The sequence below is a fragment of the Strongylocentrotus purpuratus genome, unplaced genomic scaffold (assembly GCF_000002235.5).
Source record: "Strongylocentrotus purpuratus isolate Spur 01 unplaced genomic scaffold, Spur_5.0 spur5_scaffold_20, whole genome shotgun sequence".
NCBI classification, from domain to species: Eukaryota; Metazoa; Echinodermata; class Echinoidea; order Camarodonta; family Strongylocentrotidae; genus Strongylocentrotus; species Strongylocentrotus purpuratus.
Window position 1 is genome coordinate 49,071,742 of NW_022145606.1, and position 25,303 is coordinate 49,097,044.

Consider the following 25,303-nt stretch of genomic DNA (forward strand, 5'->3'; position numbering starts at 1 on the left):
GGGGACGGAAATGCATGAACCGGTGCAATTCGAAGAATTAACTTAAGTTTAGCTCAGTTGGGGAATGCTTTTAGTTGATATTTATTTCAAATATCGTTCGGTTACAAATGAGAGTAATACTTTCCTTCTACCAAAATAAAATTTGTCGTATCAACAGAACATAATTTACTTACTTTTCGAGGACCTCTCTTGCAGTAGTTTAGCGACGCAATGTTGTAGTTGATTGACCCGGAATCGACTAGCCTTGATTACAGAGCCCATTTACATTTAACCTACAATTTATCTAAATCAATTTTAGTCTAAGTCTGATTCGATGAAACGGCTCACGAGCATCAGTTTTAAGCCAAAAGTGATTCTGCCTTAAAAATTGATTTTTAAAATCGAAATTAATTTTAATTGATGAAACACCCTCCAGGGGGAGAAAAGGAGAAAAATTGTAATTTCCCAGCTTGGCATTGCTTAAGCTTCGAAAATTCACAAATTCTGAGTCGAAGAGTAAGAGCTGACGATGGCCTGGAGAGGGAGGGAGGGAGGGGCTGAGGCATACATGCCACCTCATGGAACTTGAAGTTCTTTGGACGATGAATCAGAAAAACAATGTAGAATAATTTTAAAAAGGACAGTTTGCCTTTTACGGTTCGTTGCAGCTAGAGCGCAACACCTTTGAATTCGCTGCCGGTATTCGCTGATTCGCCGCCATTCTGCCCAAAAATAAAACACGTACTTGCAACCCGAAATATTGATACTGATGATAATTAATAAGATAGTCTAGTGACAATAATAACATGATGATGATATTAACAGTAGTAAACGCAATAATAATAAATTATGATAATGATGATAGTAGTGGCAAAATAACAACAACAATAATAATAATAAGAAGAAGAATAAGAATGACAATTTATGATAATGATAATTAATTTTATCAGGATATGATTTTTTGTAAAGTCAAAATGAACTTAGATCTAGATCTATATTATTTTACCTTCCGACGGTTTATAATAATACATGCAACTGTATATCAAAATTTTGGATTTTCAATACAGGTATTCAAATTCAATCTATGCATTGCGACTGTTGAACCTACAATGAAAATTCTGAAATAACAATTGAGAGCAATAGTAAAACAAAACCCATCCTAACTTGGAGGTTACGCCCACGTTTTAACCTTTGCACCCCTTGACGCATTCGTATCATTTTGCTTTCTCACTGCAAACTAACTAAACAGGATCGTCTAGTAGGATTGTAATCTATTTTATACAAAATTGAACAAGAACATACATCAGCTCTGACATCGTCTTCACATGTCTGCAGCACTCAATGAGGTAAACCAAGTCTTCCTCGTCTGTGCACTTCACATCGTTCAGACGCAGCCACTGTAGGTTCTTGGTTTTTTCTCTGATCAGAAGACCCAGTCCTCTCATCGTCTCTCTCGATACACTCTGCTTCTCTGATGGGAGTGGGGGCCATAGCTGTGCGCTAAGCTCGATGTGTGTGAGCTGCTGTCTTCCGGTCCGACGAAGACCAGCCGTGATCTGAGGTATGTCTCTCTCTGCATCATCGATAGTGATACCGATATCTCTCAAGCCAGGAAGCGATGAGAGCAGACCTTCATAGCTTTGTGACGTCACTCTCCTACCTGATATCTTTGTGACGGATGGAAGCTCAGGAGGAGATGGAGGGAAACTGAGAGAGGAGTCTGAAATGCTGAGATGGTTCAGTGAGGTGTAGGATCTGAGACAGGACAATAATCTGGCAGTCATCTCGGTAGATAGCTGGCATTTCTCTAAGAGGAGTTGACCATTATCCTGGAATAAGAAAGTAATTTGATATGTTAGCCATATAATAAACAACAAATATTGGAAATGGGAAGAATTGAAGTGAAGGCACCGTGCTTTATGAAGTTGACATTATAATTCAGAAGCAAAAACAAAAACATTTGTATTATTTATATTCTCTTAAAATATTGCTGTACCTGTCAAGAAAAATGTCATTGCCCCCCCCCCCTCCCTCTCTCTCTCTCTCTTCAAGAAACGGGTCGTCTTTTTATAATTTCTCCAATGTTTTCCTAATCCATTCACCCCTTTGAATCCTTATGTTAGATTTCGATCCTTACATACATACTAAACACAGGGGGTAATTTTCAGGAGGGTGGTTGTTCTCGGGCGTACTTTGTCCTACACCCAAACAACAGTTGCTTTAAAACATTTGAGTGATGGGAGAAATATGTGCTCGGCATTTAAGGGATTCCATTGTTACGAACGGAAATCCATTAGTACCACCATGTGAATTAAAATTTAAGAGGAATTAAGTGGCGACATTGCAAAGTATTAAAATGATTACTATATCAATACATGTCCAGGAATATGTGATCTCTCTCTCTCTCTCTCCTTCTCTTACTCTCTCTCTCTCTGTCTTTCTCTTTCTTTCTCTGTCTGTCTGTCTCCGCCTATGTCTGTCTCTCTCTCCTTCTCACTTCCATCCTCCTTCTCCTCCTCTCCCTTTTCTACCTCTCTCCCATTTTCCCTGTGTATTCTGTAGCGTACATGTACACTTTTCTAGGGGGAACAATGTTTGCTGACTCATGTTTCCTGTAATACCCTGGTACTCCATTGTTCTTCCTTCTCCTCTTCCTCTCTTTTTCTCTCCTCCCCTCTCGCTCTATCTTTACCAGCTTTATTTGCTCTCATTCAATCTATCTCCATTTAACATTCTCCAGTATATTACCTCATTTTGCTTTCAACGGCTGTAATAAGTATTTGGACAGTATTAGATAATTTATCAACTGTATGTTTCGATCATACTATATATGCTGAAAATTAGTAACACTTTACAATTTTATATTTATATTATGTCTTTCTTATGTTATTAAACATTATTTTCCTGATCTTTGTTTGTTATGCAATTATGAGTTCAATATGTACTTATCAAGTCCATAGATATTGTATATACGTTGTTTTTATTGTGCAGGGCGCTCAGGGATAGCAGTTTGTAAACTGAAGAGGTAAGCCTGCTTAAAATAAAACGGTACAGATAATATACATATATATGGCCAATAAATCAATCCCTTTGTTTTGCATACGTGTGAATCTGATCTGCGAATGACTGATTTTCATTTAGACAGTCAACCTGTCTCTTTATTTCATGATATGACGGACCGGTGGGTTGGTGAATGGCTCCAAACATACCGGTCATTCACGGTTTGTGTTAATGTTAATTTCAATTTTATTTTCAAGCTTTTGTAAATGTGTAGGGTCATCGGAAGCATAATCTTATAATCTTGTAGTTAACATGTACATGCAGCACCTACATCCAATATAATATAACAATAAACAGGATGCCACTATATTTTTACAAACACGCTATACACATGATATACATTTAAATACATTTATGTTACACTGTCTAATGATATACTTGAATTCCGTAACAGGACAATTACCCCCAAGGGCAGCCACCCCCGGAAAATTACCCTCCAACCCCCCCCCCCCGAGGACAATTACCCCCTGAAAATTACTCTCTAGGAAAATTAACCCCCCCCCCCCCCTCCGAGGACAACAAAGCACAACCACCCCTGAGGACAATTCCCCCCCCCCCGGAAAATTTACCCCCTGTTCATTAAATGGGAAGTTCATTCTGATAATATTTCGGTTTTTTTTTTTGGGGGGGGGGGGGGTGGGGGGGGGGGGGTAATTGTCCTGGGGGAGGGGGAGCTTTGTCCAAAAGGGTAATTTTCAGGTGGGAATTGTCCTCTGAGTGGGAGGGGTGTGATTGTCCAAGGGGATTATTTTCATGGTGGGGTAATTGTCCCGTTGGTAATTTGCCAGGGGGAGGGAGGTGGGTGATTGTCCAGGGGGTAATTGTCCTAGAACCCTTGTATTCATGTAGCAATCGATATACTTAGTAGGTAACTGACATGCAAGGCAATCACCCTGAGTGACTTCTCTGACTTGTTAAGACCAGTGATGTGATGTCTTAGTCTACCGTCTGACTTTGTCCCACAGCCAAGAAGCCTGCAACATATAAATGAAATGTAAATTGCGTATAAAACAGAGGAATTGAACGAAGATGTTAATTGCACCCATATGTAGATGAGTGCATGTACGGTTAAAGTGTACCGATCACCTGAATATTATTTGTGTACAGCTAGAATGTATAAAATCAACACGAAAAAAAATGACCTGGCATTCTTTGGGTTAACGGTATGAAGTATGAAGAAATAAGTGACAACATAAATAGGGCGAGCACGGGACCGAATTCAGTCTTCGGTTCCATGCGTGCCCTATTCTTCTGCAAGCACATACGGGTGCGTCGACAACTCTACCACGACGTGTCACTCTTATAATTAATATGCTTCTTAAAATTATATTTAAACACGCATAGAGGCGGCACTCCAGCCGGAAGGAGGGGGGGGGGCATGGTGCCCCTTTTCTTCGAGTACCTCAAAAGAGCCTCCTTAAATTTGTAATAAGTGCCCCTTTCCCCTTCTCATATATGCTCTTATCCCTCTGATAAATATTCCTATTCTAATGTGAAAGTTGACCCTTTTGCTTTGATGAACGACCAATTTTCGTTAGTAATAAATTCCACTTTTTAAGTGCGATAAGTGCCCCTGTAACTATTGGGGAAGGGGGGGGGGTAAGAGGAATTTTTCCCCCCGGAATTTTAACATCTGACCGGTTTACGTTTCGTTATGTTAGGAAGGGGAGGGGGGGTGGTAAAGTCACCCTTTTTTGGGTCACCCATTAGCATAATTTTTTTTGTTTTGCGTCCCGAAATTTGAAAATTTGACCGGTTGACATTTCGTTCCGTTAGGGGGGGGGGGGGCGGTAAGGTCACCAATTAGCATATTTTGTTGTTTAATTAAACAAAAAAATAAAATAAAATAAGGGGTGTTTCTCCAAAATCCACACTAAAAAAGAAAAGAGGGGGTTGACAACCCCCCACCCCCCCCCTTCTGAATGATGTAGTATAAGTAGCCTGACCAGAACAAAATGACGCACTTCGTACAGATTTTCTATTTCTATGCGGGGTACAATACACGCAGAGTTGACATGATCGACCGAAGTGAAATGCATATGAATACGAATCCCAACGCACGAGGAAACATGCACTTCTTTCAAAAATATGATCGTTCATACAGACTGACCTTCGACAGTAACAGACATGCGTTTTGGCTTCATACTAATACATTTATTTTTTCTTAATGTTGACAATTATATTATTGGCATCACACCAGTGATTAAATGTGATATTCTCAGTTATTTCTACTAAATCAAGACAAGATTTTCCAATTCGAAAAGAGTGGTCAATTCAGCTGCAAACAATAATTTATGGAGGAATTTAGTAGGTCATTTAAATAGATCAGTACAAAGAGTAGGGCATTGTGATGAACAGAAACATAATAAACCAGCTGAACACATGCAAGACATCAAGATGATCGTTAAGAATTTGTTTTGGTATATTTCCAGCCAATTTTGTTCGTGAAAATGATACACATACATGTTTGTACTAAATATAATGGCATTCAAAGCCCTTGCTAGCTTTCAGAAATTCATGTCATCTTCATGTTATCATGTATACGATGTCATGAAAAGGTTGGCGAATTTGCTACTTTCCAGCTGACAGACTCTCAAGCTATTCTTGAAACCATGAACGAAGTTATTAAATCCAATAGTAAACATCCAATAAAACAGGTATATTTAAAATAAATTCACAACAAAAGTACAAATTAAGCGCCTTTAGTTAGAGGCAATGTGTCATTGTAAACTAAAGCGAAAAACACCATCTGGAGTTCAAGATGTTTGATACTTTTAGCATTAAAAATGAGGTTTTCATCAATGATTATTATAGGTATTATAACTATTAATGTTAATTATATCATCATTGTTAATATCAATAGTCATTTTTATGTTATTATTATTATTTTATTTTATTTTTATTTTATTTTTTGGGGGGCTTCCAACATTATTATTATTATTTGTATTAATATTATTCACTGACTAAAGATGTGTACGATAAACTCACATTAGATGATTCATCATCTTCACATGTTTGCAACACTCGACGAGATCAACCAAGTCTCCCTCGTCCGTGACCTTCACTCTGGATAGACAAAGCCACTGTAGGTTCTTGGTTTGTTCTCTGATCAGAAGACCCAGTCCACTGATCGTCTCTCTCGATACGCTGTTCTTCTCTGATGGGAGTGATGACGGTGCTCTAAGGTCGATGTGTGTGAGCTGCTGTCTTCCGGTCCGACGAAGACAAGCCGTGATCTGAGGTATGTCTCTCTCTGGATCATCGGTAGTGATATCGATATCTCTGAAGCCAGGAAGCGATGAGAGCAGACCTTCATAGTTTTGTGACGTCACACTCTCAGCTGATAGCTTTGTGACGGATGGAAGCTCACGAAGAAATGGAGGGAAACTGAGAGAGGATTCTGAAATGCTGAGATGGTTCAGTGAGGTGAATGATCTGAGACAGGACCATAATCTGGCAGTCATCTCGGTAGATAGCTGGCATTTCTCTACGAGGAGTTGACCATTATCCTGGAATTAGAAAGTAATTGGATATGTTAGCCATATAATAAACAACAAATATTGGAAATGGGTAGAATTTAAGGGAAGGCACCGTGCTTTATGAAGTTGACATTATAATTCAGAAGCAAAAACAGAAACATTTTTATTATTTATATTCTCTTAAAATATTGCTGTACATGTCAACAAAAATATCACTGCCCCCCCCCCCTCCCTCTCTCTCTCTTCAAGAAACGGGTCGTCTTTTTATAATTTCGTCAATGTTTTCCTAATCCATTCACCCCTTTGAATCCTTATGCCAGATCTCGATCCTTACAAACATAATAAACACAGGGGGTAATTTTCAGGGGGGTGGTTGTTCTCGGGCGTACTTTGTCCTTCAACCATACAACAGTTGCTTTAAAACATTTGAGTGATGGGAGTAATCTGTGCTCGGCATTTAAGTGATTCCATTGTTACGTATGGAAATCCATTAGTGCCACAATGTGAATTAAAATTTAAGAGGAATTAAGTGGTGGCTCCCACTTAATTATCTGGAAACATTGCAACGTAAATGATTACTATATCAATACATGTCCACGAATATATGATCTCTCTCTCTCTCTCTCTCACACTTTCTCTCTCTCTCTCTCTCTCTCTCTGTCTTTCTCTGTCTGTCTGTCTCTGCCTCTGTCTCTGTCTCTCTCCTTCTCACTTCCATCCTCCTTCTCCTCCTTTCCCTTTTCTACCTCTCTCCCATTTTTGCCGTGTATTCTGTAGCGTACATGTACACTTTTCTAAGGGGATTTTTTTTTAGCCGACTCATGTTTCATGTAATACCACGTACTCCATTGTTCTCCTTCCCCCTCTAAGTTCCTCTTTTTCTCTCCTCCCCTCTTGCCCTATCCTTTACTAGCTTTATTTGCTCTCACTCAATCTATCTCCATTTAATATTATCCAGTATATTGCCTCATTTTGCTTTCAACGGCTGTAATTAGTATTTGGACAATTAGATAAGTTTTCAAATGTATGTTTTGATCATACTATATATGCTGAAAATGAGTTACACTTTACAATTTTATGTCTTTCTTACGTTATTAACCTCTCTTGTCTTTATCTTTGTTTGTTATGCAATTATGAGTTCAATATGTACTTATCAAGTCCATATATACGTTGTTTTTATTGTGCAGGGCGCTAAGCGATAGCAGTTTGTTAACTAAAGAGGTAAGCCTGCTTTAAATAAAACGGTACAGATAATATATATATATGGTCTGTGCCAATAAATCAATCACTTTGTTTTGCATACATGTGAATCTGATCTGCGAATGGCTGATTTTCATTTAAACCGTCAACCTGTCTCTTTATTGCATGATATGACGGACCGGTGGGTTGGTGAATGGCTCTAAACATACCGGTCATTCACGGTTTGTGTTAATGTTAATTTCAATTCTATTTTCAAGCTTTTGTAAATGTAGGGTCATCGGAAGCATAATTTTATAATCTTGTAGTTAACATGTACATGCAGCACCTACATCCAATATAATATAACAATAAACAGGATGCCATTATATTTTTACAAACACGCTATACACATGAAGATTAAAAAAGCTGAGGTTGTCCAACTCTCCAAACATGTTGAAGAGCAAGCCAACATAATAAAGGCACTTAAGAATGTTACTAATGATCAGGAGCAGTACTCCAGACGAAATTGTTTGAGAATCTTTGGTGTGTCCGAGAAAAAAGGAGAAAATACGGACGAGATTGTCTGTGAGCTAGCAACAAAAAAGCTAGGTGTGTCACTGAAGATCGGAGATATTGACCGCTCACACAGAGTCGGACCACGGAAACCGGAACAGCCTAACGAACCGGAGCAGCTCAATGGACCGGTGGGACCACAAAGGGAAGCAACCACACTATCCGGTAAGGAGACCAAAACACGCCATCGTCCAATAATTGTGAAGTTCGCCTCTTACCGCGCCAGGCGAGCCGTCATCTCACAACGCCGCAAGCTCAAGCAATCGAAAATGGGAATCGAAGAGGATCTTACTAGGACAAACCAAGAGATCCTTCTCAAAACTAGGAATCACAACAAAGTTGTTGCTGCATGGAGCTCTGACGGTCGAATAATAGCTCTCATGAAAGCTACAGGTGGCAATACCATCAAGAAATTAATCAAGAGTCTGGATGATCTCAAGTATCTCTAAAACTCAGAGGGAATACAGTTTTTAATCTTAGCTTTTTAATGTATATTCCATGAGCAATGTTAACTTAAAGGATCAAATAATAAGTATTCAATCACTAAAGGGACTCAAAATTGCACACTTAAACTGCACATCTCTAACCAAGCATCTAGACGAAATAAAATGTATGCTAAAAGAATGTAACTTTGCTATACTTACCTTGAGCGAAACTCATTTGAGCGAATACATTAGTAACGGTGAGATTCAAATTACTGGATATGACATCATAAGAAGGGATCGCAATAGATCAGGAGGTGGTGTGGCAGCTTATATAAAGCATGGCATCACATATACACAGATAGATGATATTGTGCCTGACAATTATCTTGAAATTATTACTCTTGAAGTTAAATTTGGAAGGTACAAATCATTTTATGTGATTGATTGGTACAGACCGCCAAATGCAAAGGCTGAATGTTTTGATATGTTTGCAAATATCCTGCAAGCTATAGATGACTTAAATAAAGAATGCATTATTATGGGAGACCTAAATTGTGATGTGTTACCCCTACCTAAGTCTTGGCAAACTAATAGGCTGACAGACATCTCTGAATTATATAATTATAGTCAATTAATTGCTGCACCAACTCGAGTTACTCAAACTACTTCCACTGCTGTAGATCTGATTCTTACTAATACTCCATTAAAGATAAGGCATTCGGGTGTTCTTGAAATAACCATTAGTGACCATTACTTAATTTTCTGTGAATTTGGAAATGATCGACCACATAATGCATATCATAAATATCATGTTGGCAGAAATTTCAAGAGGTTTGATGAAACACATTTCAAGGAAGATGTTCAAGATATAAACTGGGATGCAGTTCACAGCGAACTAAATCCCGACCAAGCTTGTGACATCCTAATAACTAAATTGGTTAATGTTATAAATAAGCATGCACCATTACGTGAAAAAAGGGTGAAGAATAAAGACTCACCGTGGATGACACAAAATATCCTACAAAAGATTAAAGAAAGAAATAACCAGAAAATCAAAGCTAGAAATACAAGGAATGGTGATGAATGGGGTAAATATAAAAGACTAAGAAATAATGTAACATATATGATCAGAAAAGCCAAGCATGACTTCATTTCCCAAAAGATTGAATCTAGTAATAAAAACACTAAAGAAATTTGGAAGTCTCTTCGATACCTTGCACCAAGTAAATCACGTGATGGTCATGTACCTAAGTTAGTGATTGACGGAAAGGAATATGATAAGAATGATGATATTGCAAATCACTTCAATGATTATTTCGTTAACATTGGTAAAGATTTGCATGATAGTATAAATAACGAATCAGAGTCCGATGATGTTCCTCGAATCGTCTACTCCGCTGGGTGTACTTTCTCTCTGAAGGCAATTGAAGAAAGTCATGTTTTGAAAGTTCTGCAATCCCTCTCACCAAATAAGGCAACGGGACCGGATCAGATACCGGCTAAATTGCTGAAAAGTATTGCCACAAGTATCGTTAAACCATTAACACACATCATCAATAGATCAATCATTGAGGGGATTGTACCATCAAAATGGAAAATTGCTAGGGTGACACCTGTGTTCAAGCAGGGTGATAAAATGAGTACCAATAATTATAGACCAATTTCTATTATTTCTGTACTTGCTAAGGTCATGGAAAAGATTATTTATGATCAGTTATACTACTATCTTGATACAAATGACTTGTTATGTCAAACACAGTCTGGTTTCAGAGCTAAACACTCTACCCAGACGGCATTGTTGAATGTATCTGAAGAATGGATGAATGCCATTGATAACGGTGCAATTGTTGGTGCCGTAATGATAGATTTACGGAAAGCATTTGATACCATCCACCATAAAACACTTATTGATAAGCTGAGTGCCCATGGTCTTGATGAACAGACAGTCTGTTGGTTTGAAAGTTATTTGAGTGAAAGGAAACAGTCTACGAATATAAATGGTGCTCACTCCAATTACAAATATATTACTACTGGAGTTCCACAAGGCTCGTTATTGGGGCCGGTACTTTTCTCCTTATATATTAATGACCTTTCACTTGTAATAAATAAATGTAAAATTTCATTGTATGCAGATGATACATGCATCTATTATTCCTCAAAAAAACCTGGTGAAATTCAACAAAGTCTTAATGAAGATTTAGGGCAATTATATAGATGGTTACAATCCAATAAACTGATATTGAATCTTGAAAAATGTGAACTTTTATTAATGGGCACTAGTAGAAAACTGAAAGTATTGAATGATAATGTACCTTTTAGAGTTATGATCGGTGGTAGCCAAATAAAAAGGGTTCAAACTTGTAAATACTTAGGTGTTATACTTGATGAACATCTTAACTGGAATGCACACATCGGATACGTTAAAAAGAAAACACTGAATAACCTTTATCTGTTGAAACGGATAAGGCCATTTATTTCAAAGGATGTGGCTTTATTATTTTATAGAAGTAACATACAAAGCTATTTTGACTATTGTTCTCTTGTATGGTGTAACACTGGCAAGACTAACATGCAGACATTACAGTTATTACAAAATAGGTCACTCCGTGTTGTACTACGTGTTGGTTATATGTATTCTAGCCAATTGATCTATGATTCACTTAATTTCGATAAATTAGATGTTCGATTTTGTAAACACCTTGCTCATCTAATGTTTAAAGTTGTCAAAAAAGAGTTGCCTAGTTACATTTATATGCAATTTATAACTCAGACATTTAATTACAGTCTCAGGGTTGGTGATGTGCATTTTTCCATACCTCGCATAAAAACAAATTATGGAAAAAGATGTTTAAGATATAGGGGATCCAAATTATGGAATGTAATCGGGAAATCATCATCTGTATACACACTCACAGCTCAACAATTTAAGAAGTACATTATCTCCCTTGACTGGAAACATATTTTTACCCAAATGTACCAATACTGATTTTTTTTTGTTTTTTTTTTGTTGTTGTTGTTGTATATCTCATGTATTTAATTAATGTAATTGTTTATTTGCTTATTTTTTTGTATATTTCATGTATCTAATTGTTTATTTCTTTGCTTGTTTGTTGATATGATTTGTAACCGTTTTTAAATGTGTGTGGACCCCTTTGAAAATCAACTTAAGTTGAAAGGGCAATCCACCCCACATGTGGAAATAAATAAATAAAAAAAAAAATTAAAAAAAAAATATACATTTAAATAAATGTATGTTACACTGTCTAATGATATACTTGAATTCCGTAAAAGGATAATTACCCCCAAGAACAACCACCACCAGAAAATTACCCTCCAAGGACAAGTACCCCCAGAAAATTACCCTCTAGGACAATTACCCCCCCCCCCCCCCCCCCCCGCAAGGCAACAAAGGACAGCAACCCCTGAGGACAATTCCTCCCCCGGAAAATTACCCCCTGTTTATTAAATAGGAAGTTCATCCTGATAATAATTCGGTTTATTCATTTTTTCGGGGGGGGGGGGGTAATTGGCCTGGGGAGGGGGGGGGGGGTGATTGTCCAAAAGGGTAATTTTCAGGTGGGCATTGTCCTCTGAGTGGGAGGGGTGTGATTGTCCAAGGGGGTAATTTTCAGGGTGGGGTGATTGTCCCGTTGGTAATTTGCCAGGGGAAGGGAGGTGGGTGATTGTCCAGGGGCTAATTGTCCTAGAACCCTTGCATTCATGTAAAAATCGATATACTTAGCTCATAGCCAGCCATAAGGCTGCATGCACGCTATCGCTATGATGCTTCGTACATGCGAGAGAGCTACCTATTGAGTGCCATGTGCGTGCAAGGGCGCTTTCGTAATAGCAGTTATTGTTCATGCTCATTGGACTGTGCTGTGTGTTTTGCACTCGCAATTCATAGAACCATCGCGTTAATCAGATTATCTCCAAAACAACCTGGCACGGGGGGATTTGGGGCTTGGCACACTGGGGATTAGCCCTGTGGCATGATAATTAGTAGGTAACTTACATGCAAGGCAATCACCCTGAGTGACTTCTCTGACTTGTTAAGACCAGTGATGTGAAGGCTTAGTCTATCGTCTGAGTTTGTCCCACAGCCAAGAAGCCTGCAACATATAAATGAAGTGTAAATTGCGTATAAAAAAGAGGAATGAAAAGAAGATGTTAATTGCACCCATTTGTAGATGAGTGCATGTACGGTTGAAGTCATCACCTGAATATTATTTGTGTGCAGCTAGAATGTATAAAATCAACACGAAAAAAAATGACCTGGCATTATTTGGGTTAACGGTATGAAGTATGAAGAAATAGGTGGCAACATAAATAGGCCGCGCACGAGACCGAATTCGGTCTTCGGTTCCATGCGTGCCCTATTCTTCTGCAACCACGAGGTATAATATATATATATACACCCCCTTCACATACACGGATTTTTCTTACGAGTCCTTACAGGTCGCACAAATTCACGGATCTTTCACGGATCCTTGAGATTTGGCCACTATGTAGGTCTACAATACGATCGATTTAAGAGTTGTTACGAGTTATCGCGATGTATTAAGGCAAAGTTCCACGATTTGTGACGAGTTGTCACGGAAACTTACGAGCAACTTACGTGTTAGTTATTCTCCTTTCGTTAGTTCAAGTCATCTAGTTAATTAGGATTTCTGATAGCATTTGTGTACATAATTGCATGGGGACATTACTGCATTTTCGAACACTTTAGCTGAGCTACCCTACTTTAGTAGAAGTGTCGAGTTTTATTTGTCCAGTCAACCTACACTGTTTCCACTAGTAGACTACTCCTGCTTTTCGGCATCTACAAGTAACCTCCAGTTCTACTAGTGGTAAGTAACATTCGTTCATTCAAAGATTTGTTTACATATGTACGTCAAAGGCCAAAGGTCACACCTCATTAAATATGCAAAAAGGGATAATTATGTACATGAGAAAAAGCTGCAGTAAATATAGTATTGTATAATGGAGGTAACTTGCTCTGACGTATATAGGCCATTGTACCTGGCGAGGGGATGCAACGCTTTGCATTGGTTGTTTAAATTGTTTTTTTTAAACAGGCAACAGAGGAGGCACTCCAGCCGGTGTCCCTTTTCTTCGAGTACCTTAAAAGAGCCCCCCTTATTTTTTGTAAGTGCCCTTTCTTGTTCACTTTTTATACAGACAATTCCCCAGTTTTCTTTCTTATAAGTGCCCCGTTCCCGTTCGCATAAATGCTCTTATCACCTGTGATAAGTATCCCTATTCTAATCTGATAGTTGACCCTTTTGCTTTGACGAAATACCCATTTTCCTTAGTAATAAATGCCACTTTCTAGTGCGATATAAAGGTGTCCCTGTTATATACTATGGCACGTGTCCCTTTCCTTTCTACGAAGTGCCCCTTATCATCCGTAATGAGTGCCGATTTCTAGGTATGAGAAATACCCATTTTGAGATCTGATAAGTGATCATTTTACTTTGACAGATGCCCATTTTCCTTTCTAATTCGTTATGTGTTTGCATAACACAAGATTTATGCTTGTAACAAAATGTTCGTTCATACACTCAAAGACCATGTGATATAGACATGTATGTTTTAATAAATGAATGATGTAGTAACATAAGTAGCCTGATCAGAACAAAATATCGCACTCCGTACAGATTTTCTATTTCTATGCGGGGTACAATACACGCAGAGTTGACATGATCGACCGAAGTGAAATGCATATGAATACGAATCCCAACGCACGAGGAAACATGCACTTCTTTCAAAAATATAATCGTTCATATAGACTGACCTTCGACATTAACAGACGTTTTGGCTTCATACTAATACATTAATTTTGTCTTAATGTTGACAATTATATTATTGGCATCACACCACTTATTAAATGTGATATTCTCAGTTATTTCTACTAAATCAAGACAAGATTTTCCAATTGGAAAAGAGGGGTCAATTCAGCTGCAAGCAATAATTTATGGAGGAATTTAGTAGGTCATTTAAATAGATCAGAACAAAGAGTAGGGCCTTGTGATGAACAGAAACAAAATAAACCAGCTGAACACATGCAAGACAGCAAGATGATCGTTAAGAATTTGTTTTGGTATATTTCCAGCCAATTTTGTTCGTGAAAATGATACACATACATGTTTGTACTAAATATAATGGCATTTTTTGCCCTTGCTAGCTTTCAGGAATTCATGTCATCTTCATGTATACGATGTCATGAAGAGGTTGGCGAATTTGCTACTTTCCAGCTGACAGACTCCCAATCTATTCTTGAAACCATGAACGAAGTTATTAAATCCGATAGTAAACATCCAATAAAACAGGTACATTTAAAATAAATTCACAACAAAAATACAAATTAAGCGCCTTTAGTTTAATAGAGGCTATGCGTCAATAATATTGCCCATTGTAAACTAAAGCAAAAACACCATCTGAAGTTCAAGATGTTTGATACTGTTAGCATTAAAGTTAGGTTATCATCAATGATTATTGCAGGTATTATAACTATTACTAGCAGGACCCGCGGAAATCCGCGGGATCCTAGAGGGGGGCGGGGGGTGTAAATAGATATATAGAGACTGTCTAAATTAAAACCACCAAGAACTTTATTTGCCATTTAGGCCATTAAGAAATATACATGTTAAGCGTCCCCGCCCGCTTCCTTTTTGGGGGCCGCCTCCTATTTTTTTTTTTGAAATTTTTTGAAAAGTTTTTTTTTTTTTTTTTTTTTTTTTTTTTTGAAAGAAAAAAAAACAGCGTCCCCGCCTGCTTCCTTTTTGGGGGCCGCCTCCTATTTTTTTTTTTTTTTTTTTTATTTATTTATTTTTTTTTGAAAGAAAAAAACATGAAAAGCACTGCTAAAATGTATTTCTGATTTAAAAAAAGAAAAAAAAATTGTCGGCCGCCATCTTGAAAAATAGCCTGAATGTCAGGAAAAATGTACGGAGCGGCCATTTTGAAAGAAAAAAAAAAGGAAAAAAAAGGGCCTCCTCCTTCCCATTTTTCGAAAAAACAGGAAGCTAAACATGTTTTTTTTTTAATTTGGCCTTATATAAAAATAAAAAAAACGATCCAACTGTACCGGTAGTTATTCTTTAAGCCACTGGAACTGCGTAGAGTTCCGTAGTGTGGCGTACCGACTACGCAGAAATTAGGCTGCGTATTAATGGGGAAATAGTCCCTGCGTAGGTTATGCGTAGGCTGGCGAAAAAAATTAAACAGGTTGAATTGTTTTCGTTCATCTTGCGTACCCCTTTCCGTCCCTCAGCATATAGTAACGTAGGCCAGCGTAGTTGTTACGCAACACTACGCAACTCTACGTATTGACCCCACGCCAATTAGTGACCCGCAAGTGTCACAAATAAAGTATTAAAAATATGCTCATCTGACCCTATACGCCTAAAACCCCCGAGCTTTTGGGGGTTTATGGCCCCTTGAAACCCGTGGACCCCACGCCTATATTATATATACACTCAACTCGCTGCGATCTGATCTCTCTTCCCCCCCCCCCCCAACTTTGAAAAACGTAACCCCCGAGCTTTTGGGGGTTTATGGCCCCTTGAAACCCGTGGACCCCACGCCTATATTATATATACACTCAACTCAGGACCCGCGGAAATCAGCGGGATTCTAGAGGGGGTGCGCAGGCAAAAAATTAAGTTTTTCATTTCGGGGGCTCCATTTCAAATTTTAGGGAAATTTTCTGGGGCTCTTTTTTCTGGGGCTACTTTTTCATTAATTCATATAAGAATAGGCCTACACTTTGTTGAGATTTGTTTAGTAGGCTATTAGGTTTCAGGCTTCCTACTTCATAATTGCCTATTTAAAAAAAAAAAACATTTTTCTAGTTCAATAACTAAGTTTGCATGCATTGATTTGATGCAAGAACTGTAACATAATAGACCCTAGATTGTGATTATTTCTGACCATGAATTTCGATAATCATTTTTCAAAGTAAAATTTTCACAGGAAAATCAAACAGTCTTTTAAAAACGTAGACATTAGAGTCTAGTAATACTTTTACTAATTCTAAGCTCAGGTTTCGTAAATCTATTCACGAAACTATATTGAAATCGCGGCAATAATGATGCAAACCAACAGATAACAATTTCAAAGTGTCAAATCTCTTCGACTCGAATTCAACTCACACACTTTCAACTGCAACTCAGCTCATCTCACACACACTACACAGTGGCAATGCACTGTCAGTTACGGTGATTTTGTCTGATTTTCTTTACTTTGAAGAAATGATTATCAAAATTACGTAAACATGGCGAGAACATCACAAAATAGGCTTTAATTTCATACCTCTATTTATGGAAACTTTATAATATTGCAGCAATCGTGAATTCGTGAAGGAAATTGATTGCAGTTTCGCGATGTTTAGTGGTTCATGGTCTAGATTCAGCTTCTACCGAAACAAAATCGACCGCCAAAAACTCGAGCCCTACGCTCCGTCTCGATCTCGCAACTGCGAAAATGTACGTGTTTTGGCGTACTTGCGTGCGACATGGTAAGCCAGGTAAGGTATGGAATATGGTTCGAGTTTTTTTTACGACCGATTTTTGTGTATACAATTTTATACGGATAGTCATCGGTCGTGTGTCTACGGATGTAATGTTGAATATCCATGAGGTATCTCTGTCGTCACGCATATCCTGCATTATGCATATCGCGTCTGTTTTCGCCCTGGACGTCGACACGGAGGAGGACCTCGGGCGAAGTATAGCCAATTCCACAGAGTAGACTCTCCCGCGGACGATGGCACCGGGCACCGGGACCCCGAGGGGAGGGTTCAGGAGGAGATAGCTGCACCAACTTGGGTCGGCGATCTCATTAAAAAACAATAGACTACAAAGGCTCGCGGAGACGTCATGCCCTCCCGCGGAGCCTTAGCGTATTATTATTATAGATTGTTAATTTTATATGTATTGTTATTAATTATCATTATTATTTCTGAGGCTACCAACATTATGATTATTATAATTTTAATATAATATTATTGACTGACTAAAGATTTGTACAATAAACTCACATTAGATGATTCATCGTCTTAACATGTATGCAACACTCCACAAGTTCAACCAAGTCTTCCTCGTCAGTGCCCTTTACTCTGGATAGACAAAGCCACTGTAGGTTCTTGGTTTGTTCTCTGATCAGACGACCCAGTCCTCTCATCGTCTCTCTCGATACACTCGTCTTCTCTGATGGGAGTGATGACGGTGCTGCAAGGTCGATGTGTGTGAGCTGCTGTCCTCCGGTCCGACGAAGACCAGCCGTTATCTGAGGTATGTCTCTCTCTGCATCATCGATAGTGATATCGATCTCTCTCAAGCCAGGAAGCGATGAGAGCAGACCTTCATAGCTTTGTGACGTCACTCTCTCGGTTAATAGCTCTGTGACGGATGGAAGCTCAGGAGGAGATGAAGGGAAACTGAGAGAGGAGTCTGAGATGGTGAGATGCTTCAGTGAGGTGAAGGATTTGAAGCAGGACAACAACTTTTCTGTCATCTCAGTAGATAGCTGGCACTGCTCTATCTGAAGCCTAGTATTCTGCAATTAATTACAAATAGACAAACCTTTTCACTTTTATATACATTGATCTATATATTGAGACTAAACGTGTGGACATATAGAATCCCACGTCAGAGAAGCTGAAAGTACAAATATTAAATTCATATTCCGATTATTAATTGAGTTCTTTCAACAACAAAAAATGCAACTGTATAGCAACTCCTTATTATTATAGTTAAATTCAGAGGATATCCCTTTGTTGAATATTTCAAAGCGAAATGCATGCACCAGTAAAGCAAAAGTCACTCACCTGGACGATGTTCTTTTTGTTCCCAGATTCACCTCCACTGCTACAAAAAATATTTGAAAAGGAATGAATGTGATTCAAGCAAATCTTGGGAAACGATATTACATTAATAAAGAATGCAAGTGAATTGTACATCCCCTCTTTACAGATGTAAATGAAAGCAACAATACTAACAATAACAATAATGATAATAATCATATTATAATAAAGGTAATAATAATAACAAATATAACCATGATCATGATATCAATAATAAAAAGAACATCCATAAAATACCAGAAATACATTATTTGGTGTTCATGCCGTTTTCAAATTAAAAAGCGCCATTAACAAAAAGATCTGTAGTGACCAAAATTCGCGGAGATTTTTGAAAATATATTAGAAAATGTGATATTCGATCCATGATTTCTCATATTCTACACAAATATATATTTATTTCAATTATTAGCAAATGGACGGCAAAGTTTTTAACTACGAATTGGTGCAACTACAACATTTATCATCAAAGGATTCAGGAGATATCGCGATCTAAATTCGGTGCCGGATTGGCGCGCGCGCTGCTGCAACTCACGAATAAGTCATAAAAAACAACGAGACCTTACTTCGTGCACGCGGGGTTACATCTGATTTATCAAAAAATTCAATCGATCAAATGTAAGATAATTGGATATTTTGCAAGGAAAAATATCATACAATCAGTTACTACCAGGGGTGGCGATGTTTAGGGGGAGGGGATCGTCCCCCCCCCCACTGGAAAATTTGAAAAGTGCACACACAAAAATGTATAGCAAATACTGACTAAGGTCAAAGACTGCCACACTTTTTCTTTGTTAGGCTCTGGAGGGCCCAAGAGTGCAGCGTTTGGACTAATACAAATGCAAAAATCTTCTCGCTCGGTCGCTTGCTACAATCCCTCACATAATGTCCTTCAAAATGTACAAGTAAATATTGTGAAAAATCTGTATTTCGTTGGTATCACGTAAGCACAGTTTACACTGTATGTTTTCTAGATTAAGAGTAATAGAAATAGATCAGTGCTAAAAAATGCATAGATCTATTCCGCTCGCTCTTTTTATTAAGTTTTATTTTTTAACCCGTTGACTACTGAATTCAGTAATTCCCATATACTTAACGCAGAGACCACCAGGTTCCAGTAAGCAATGGGTTAAGGAGTCCCTTTCAGTTTCAGCCTGGTTATACAAATATTGTCGCCTCACTTTCTAAGGTAAGGGTAATGGTGTACATCTGTCTAAAAAGTAGTAGGTCTATTATTAAGTCAAAATCAAGGTCCTTAAATCTAGAGTCTATAGTCTAGACCTAATTTAAAGTTTACTAAAATTTAGACCCTACCTAGATTCTAACTTTAGATCTACTAAACAACCCTTCGGACTGCACACTAATTACCAGCAATGTAAAAGTGAAGTGTGACAAAAGTATTTGGCTTTATTGCTTGTTTGTAGGCCTATAGGCTATAGGCCTAGACCTACTAGATCTAGACCTATAGGCCTAGATCTAGTTTTGCTAAATAATGTAATGTTTTAATCCAACAAAACTTTTAAAAAATGTGAAATTGTATTAAAGGGGATAGCCTATAGGGTCTAGTCACTTCCGTCACCTTCGCCCCTCTCGTTCACTAGATCTAGACCTCTATGCTCCCTTGTCCCTCGCACTTTGTCGCTAGTCTATTTAGATCTAGACCTCTAGGCCTAGAGCTGGAGTATAGACTATAATAACCTCCAATTCCATTTAAAAAAAAATCGTCTCTCTGTAATTTTAGGTTTCTCTTTCCATTAGGGCCTAGTGATATCAGACTTTCGAAATGTTACCGATTTGTTGAGATAGCGAACTATGGTCACACCACCATACATGAATAAAGATCTAGGTCTAGATCTAGATCTACCTCAGCCTAGTAGTAGGCCTAGAAAAATCTAGTAGAAAATAGACCTAAATCTAGACCTCTAGTAGTAGATCTAGATCTATACCTACCCCAAATTCAAGTACGTTAGTTGTTTAGTCTTGACAAACATGTCCACCAAGGCTTCTTCGTCTCTGCCCCTCCCCCCGGACACATGCAGCCGATGTTGGTTTTCGGTTTGGTCTTCAAATAGAAGACTAAGCCCTCCAATTGACTCTCCTGATTCAATCTTCATGTCTGCGGTAAGTGATGTCAAGGCGTGTAGTCTGATATGAACAAAGAACTGTTCATCCATAGCCCTGGTCTGATTCATAGACCTGGATGCGGTGGTGATCTGAAAAGTGTTGCTCGTCTCTGCAACATCGATAGAGACATCGATATCTCTCACTCCAGGTATCGATGAGAGCACTCCTTCGTAGCTTTGTGACGTCACTCTCTCAGCTGATAGCTGTGTGACTGATATAAGCTCCGGAGGAGATGGAGGGAAACTGAGAGATGAGTCTGAGATGATGAGAGTATCTAAGATCAAAAAGTCTTTGAGGCAGGACCATAGTCCACTCGTCACGTCGGTAGTTAGAGTAGACCCCTCGAACTTTACTGTCCTAACCTGGTGTTCAGACACAGAGAGAGAGATATAATAGGAGAGAGGGGCGGGGGGGGGGGGGGCGGTGAAGAGAAAGAGAGATAGACACAAATAGTCAGAACAGTTGATGAAAATATCAATTTCATTTCTAGTCCATAATCTGGCCTGTTCTTATATTTCATCTCTATAATATTATCTGCACTTACTTCGAGCCGCCCAAGATGGCGTTATCAATGAACTAGTACACCCTGCCTTTTCGCCGGGCGTAGAAGTCCAAATATCACGTCATCTTCGGCTTGCAGCACGTAGAGAGAGGTCGCGATGGTGAGGATTATCTTCAATTAAATCGGCCAGATTCTGAAATATCTAATGTCTTGTTTTGGTGGTAATCATTAAAGCAATCGAGCCTACGACCTGATCTTATTTGAGAAATGTATTTGCTAAAGTAATGGAAGCTTCCTTCTCTACTTCTTTAAAATCATAAGTTAAAGATGTATTTTCTTCCATGTTAAATATAGAGATCCTTTGTTTTGCATAGGCTACTTGCTTTTGTTGACTGAGTCATCATTTTCCCTATATGAATAGGCCCTAGGGCCTAGCATTATTTGTTTGCATTATTTTTTTCGTTTCTGGAATGCAGTACCTTGATCAAGGCCGTAATTGGGCAAAGATGGAAAAATGAATTTTACGTCTTGATCATTTTATCTTGCATTATTATTCATGAAGATGCCGTCAATTAACCAATAATCTATTAAAACAATCTTACCCCTTTGACTGATAGTTTTAGCGGAGGGATGGAAATTCAATCAATCTTTATGAAATTGTTATTGCAAACACATGTTGTCAAATGAAAAAGGTGCATACTGTTATGTAATGGTAGTACAAGTCTACACCCCTTCAGTAATAATATGTAATATCACTCAGTATGCCCCAATGCAGATAAGACCCACCCTGCGAAATACCAGACCTCTTTCCAAGACATTTGTTTAATAACTTATTCCAGCCAAATAAATCCCAAATTGTATACATCTTTAAAGTGCCCCCAAACCTCCAAAACAAAAGACTTCCTGTCTTTCTCCCAATAACCAAAGCCCCCTTTGTTTGATAAGACCCTTTCCCAGAACAGTGTTAGCTAGATGACTGTCAGAATTGACTTGTCTTTGTCCCTTTGACACAATGTAACCTACCCTCATATTCCTTTTGTCCTCCTGTATAATTATAAGAGGTTCTGGCTTTCTAGGAGGAGTTCAGTTTTGATCACCATTAGATCAAGACCCTCTTTCTAGCTGGCTCTCTCTCTCTTCATCTTGTGCTTTACATATGTGGAAGTTTGTATGATGTGACTGATTTGAGTCTCGAAAGTTTGGAGATAATAAATACTCTTGATAATGACTCAGGAATTACAAGTCTCTCCTTGCTTCTTCATTGTATATGTACCTCTCCTACTGCCAATAACTCAATACACCGATCCCAACACGACAGAGGGAGAAGAGTTCAGACCATCACCAAGCTAGTACCTATACTTTGTCTGCTCTATATATTGTAAATATACTTGGGAATCTGAACTGTGTGACTCATCGTTTTAGAGTTATAATAAATTATACTCTTGCATATTACACTTCAAAGAAAGTCTCAGCATTTCTTTATTTCATGTACCTCTCAAGATTCCAATAGCTTACGACACCGATCTCCACCATGTCGTGTTGGGATCGGTGTGTTAAGTTATTGGCAGTAGGAGAGGTACATATACAATGAAGAAGCAAGGAGAGACTTGTAATTCCTGAGTCATTATCAAGAGTATTTATTATCTCCAAACTTTGGAGACTCAAATCGGTCACATCATACAAACTTCCACATAATGTAAAACACAAGATGAAGAGAGAGAGCCAGCTAGAAAGAGGGTCTTGATCTAATGGATGATTTAAACTCAACTCCTCCCAGAAAGCCAGAACCTCTCATGATTATACAGGAGGACTCAAGGAATATGAGGGTAGGTTACATTGTGTCAAAGGGACAAACACAAGTCAATTCTCGCAGTCATCTAGCTAACACTGTTCTGGGAAAGGGTCTTATCAAACAAAGGGGGCTTTGGTTATTGGGAGAAAGACAGGAAGTCTTTTGTTTTGGAGGTTTGGGGGCACTTTAAAGATGTATACAATTTGGGATTTATTTGGCTGGAATAAGTTATTAAACAAATGTCTTGGAAGGAGGTCTGGTATTTCGCAGGGTGGGTCTTATCTGCATTGGGGCATACTGAGTGATATTACATATTATTACTGAGGGGGTGTAGACTTGTACTACCATTACATAACAATACCTGACGTTTAAGTTGCTTTGGAAGATTTTGCATCCCAACGACGGTGTAGACAGTCGGTGACTTTAGAACAATACTCTCTGCATTCACACATCTTTGAACCAACGAGGACACATTTTGTTGAGTACCCTTGGTCTCTGATGAACAGTCAAGGAGAATTCGATATCGTTCGCTCTCATCCAAAAAGCGGTTGGAAAGGAGCGTCTCCATTATTCGTATGCAAAGGCTGTTATCTGTGCCAGCAGCGAATCGGATGAGATTCTCATAGTCACCGATGTTTGCTTCGATGTTTCGCAGCAGTCTATCCAACTTAGAAATCTTCAGTCGTAACATATATTTCTTCGTTTTAGCAGCAAGGTACTTCCCAGCCGAGTGTTCCTGAACGAGTTTATGATAAAACTCAATGGTCGTGGATGTGGTATTATGGGTTAGTGGGAGCATTTTCGTTGGAATCGTCGTCTTAGATAAGATCCCAAGCTCACATGCCCTCTCAAGGATAGCGGGAACTCTTCGGAAATCATGGGACGTGAATACTAGTTTTTTAGAGTCGTCGATTAGACCAGCTAAAGCAACCTTACCCAGCTTACGAATGATTTTGATTAGTTCTTCTTTTGTTATTTCGTCTTTTGATTTTGCTCGGGCATTGGCATGGTGCATCAGAAAGACATTCACACTGTCTAATAATTCCGTTTGCGTTGCAGTTTCAGTGTCCAAACGCTCTTCGCTCCATAAGTGACAGACCATGAGACAAAATAAAGGCGTTTTAACAAGTTCATTGATCAGTGGTTGGTCATCAAGGTAAACCTTCAGACCATGTCCACGACAAGGATTCGAAGTCGAAGCAAAGAACTTGTCGATGTACTCTCGTGAGCTCTCTTGCGAGAATCCTTCGATCCACATTTTAGTGTATACCCTCGGAAGTTCCGCTTGATTGAAGAAGTTCTCTAGGTGAGGGCGCGTCGTTACAAGGACTCTACACTCTGGAAATTCCTCCCAGCGGATGACACTGACAATGTTGCTCCCTAAGCTCCGGTTTGAAGAAGAAATACCGGCATACTCATCTAGCCCGTCTAGTATGATGTGACAGATTCCCTGATTCTCTCTAATGAAACTCTCCAGACCCTCTGGTGTGAGATCATCAACATCACTCAAAAGCTGGGATTTGATGGCTTCACCGATCGATGTAAGCTGCGTTGTGTTTCGGAATTTCACAACAAACAGAAGTGGCAGGTGTTCTAATGCTGACCCCTTTTCTCTGTGAACCCAGTCATAAGCCATCTTAGCGACAGCCGTGGTCTTCCCTCGTCCAGCCGGGGCCGAAATGAGGATTCGAGCTGGCAGTTCTCCGTTTACTTTCGTTGAAAATATTTCAGCAACAGAACCCTGGAGTATTTCCTTCTTTTTCGTGTCTTGTCCACGAGCATCCTTCTTCACCATTGTGACAACCGTGTGCATATCTTTGAACTCAGCATAATCACTTTGATCCCACGGTCTCATTTGAATTTTGCACAATTGATGTCGGTACTTTTTCTCCAACTTTTCGCGACATCGCTGAACAGTTAATGATGCCGAGATCTTCTTTCTGTATATACCTGTAATGATACAAGCATATTTAACACCAAATATGTTATTATACTCACATGAAGGCGCGTACACAGGGAGGGGGGGGGGGGTTAAACCCCCCATTTGGTATTTGTATGTGTCTAAACCCTATCCCCCTTCCCCCTCCCCCCACCCCCCTTGAAAAAATTATGTGTACGCGCCTGCTCACATGATATATCACCCCTTTGCAGGTTTTAGGGGGATGGTTGTTTTATCGTTGAAAGACAATGTACATGAATTCCGACGATTTGCCTCTTTGCCATAAGTAAAGGCTTAGAAGCGCACTAAACGCTGCTGCTATCTTTAATTAGACTGTACAGATTTGCTGGAAAACTTTCTCTCCAAATGGATATTGAAAATCTTTG

At 38.8% G+C, this 25,303-nt stretch overlaps 2 protein-coding genes across 2 annotated transcripts; both read right to left on the reverse strand.

The window, feature by feature from the left end:
* Window positions 1-1,061: 1,061 nt before the first annotated feature.
* Window positions 1,062-18,076, reverse strand: LOC105446499. Its single transcript, XM_030994031.1, has 7 exons — window positions 17,739-18,076; window positions 12,711-12,807; window positions 6,028-6,548; window positions 3,917-4,013; window positions 1,640-1,808; window positions 1,282-1,450; window positions 1,062-1,083 (listed from the first exon to the last, which is right to left on the reverse strand). The coding sequence occupies exons 1-7, from the start codon at window positions 17,879-17,881 to the stop codon at window positions 1,062-1,064; spliced, it is 1,218 nt and encodes a 405-aa protein (XP_030849891.1). The 5' UTR covers window positions 17,882-18,076.
* A 375-nt stretch (window positions 18,077-18,451) lies between these two features.
* Window positions 18,452-24,865, reverse strand: LOC105440921. Its single transcript, XM_030993544.1, has 3 exons — window positions 23,340-24,865; window positions 20,511-21,046; window positions 18,452-18,567 (listed from the first exon to the last, which is right to left on the reverse strand). Exons 1-3 carry the CDS (start codon window positions 24,831-24,833, stop codon window positions 18,486-18,488), a joined length of 2,112 nt encoding a protein of 703 aa, XP_030849404.1. The 5' UTR covers window positions 24,834-24,865; the 3' UTR covers window positions 18,452-18,485.
* Window positions 24,866-25,303: the final 438 nt, after the last annotated feature.

What these genes read in the sequence shown, in the direction of transcription:
- LOC105446499 (XM_030994031.1), bottom strand. Translation starts at nt 17,881, where the DNA reads ATGAGAGGACTGGGTCGTCTGATCAGAGAACAAACCAAGAACCTACAG. An exon ending in TCAGGGTGATTGCCTTGCAT is followed by an intron (nt 6,549 to 12,710) that starts GTAAGTTACCTA and finishes TTCTAATTCCAG; the next exon opens with GATAATGGTCAACTCCTCGT. An exon ending in AAGATGATGAATCATCTAAT is followed by an intron (nt 4,014 to 6,027) that starts GTGAGTTTATCG and finishes TATATGTTGCAG; the next exon opens with GCTTCTTGGCTGTGGGACAA.
- LOC105440921 (XM_030993544.1), bottom strand. Translation starts at nt 24,833, where the DNA reads ATGAGACCGTGGGATCAAAGTGATTATGCTGAGTTCAAAGATATGCAC. An exon ending in CAAAGCAACTTAAACGTCAG is followed by an intron (nt 21,047 to 23,339) that starts GTATTGTTATGT and finishes TCTGAACACCAG; the next exon opens with GTTAGGACAGTAAAGTTCGA. An exon ending in CTAACGTACTTGAATTTGGG is followed by an intron (nt 18,568 to 20,510) that starts GTAGGTATAGAT and finishes TATTTTTTGTAG; the next exon opens with CAGTGGAGGTGAATCTGGGA.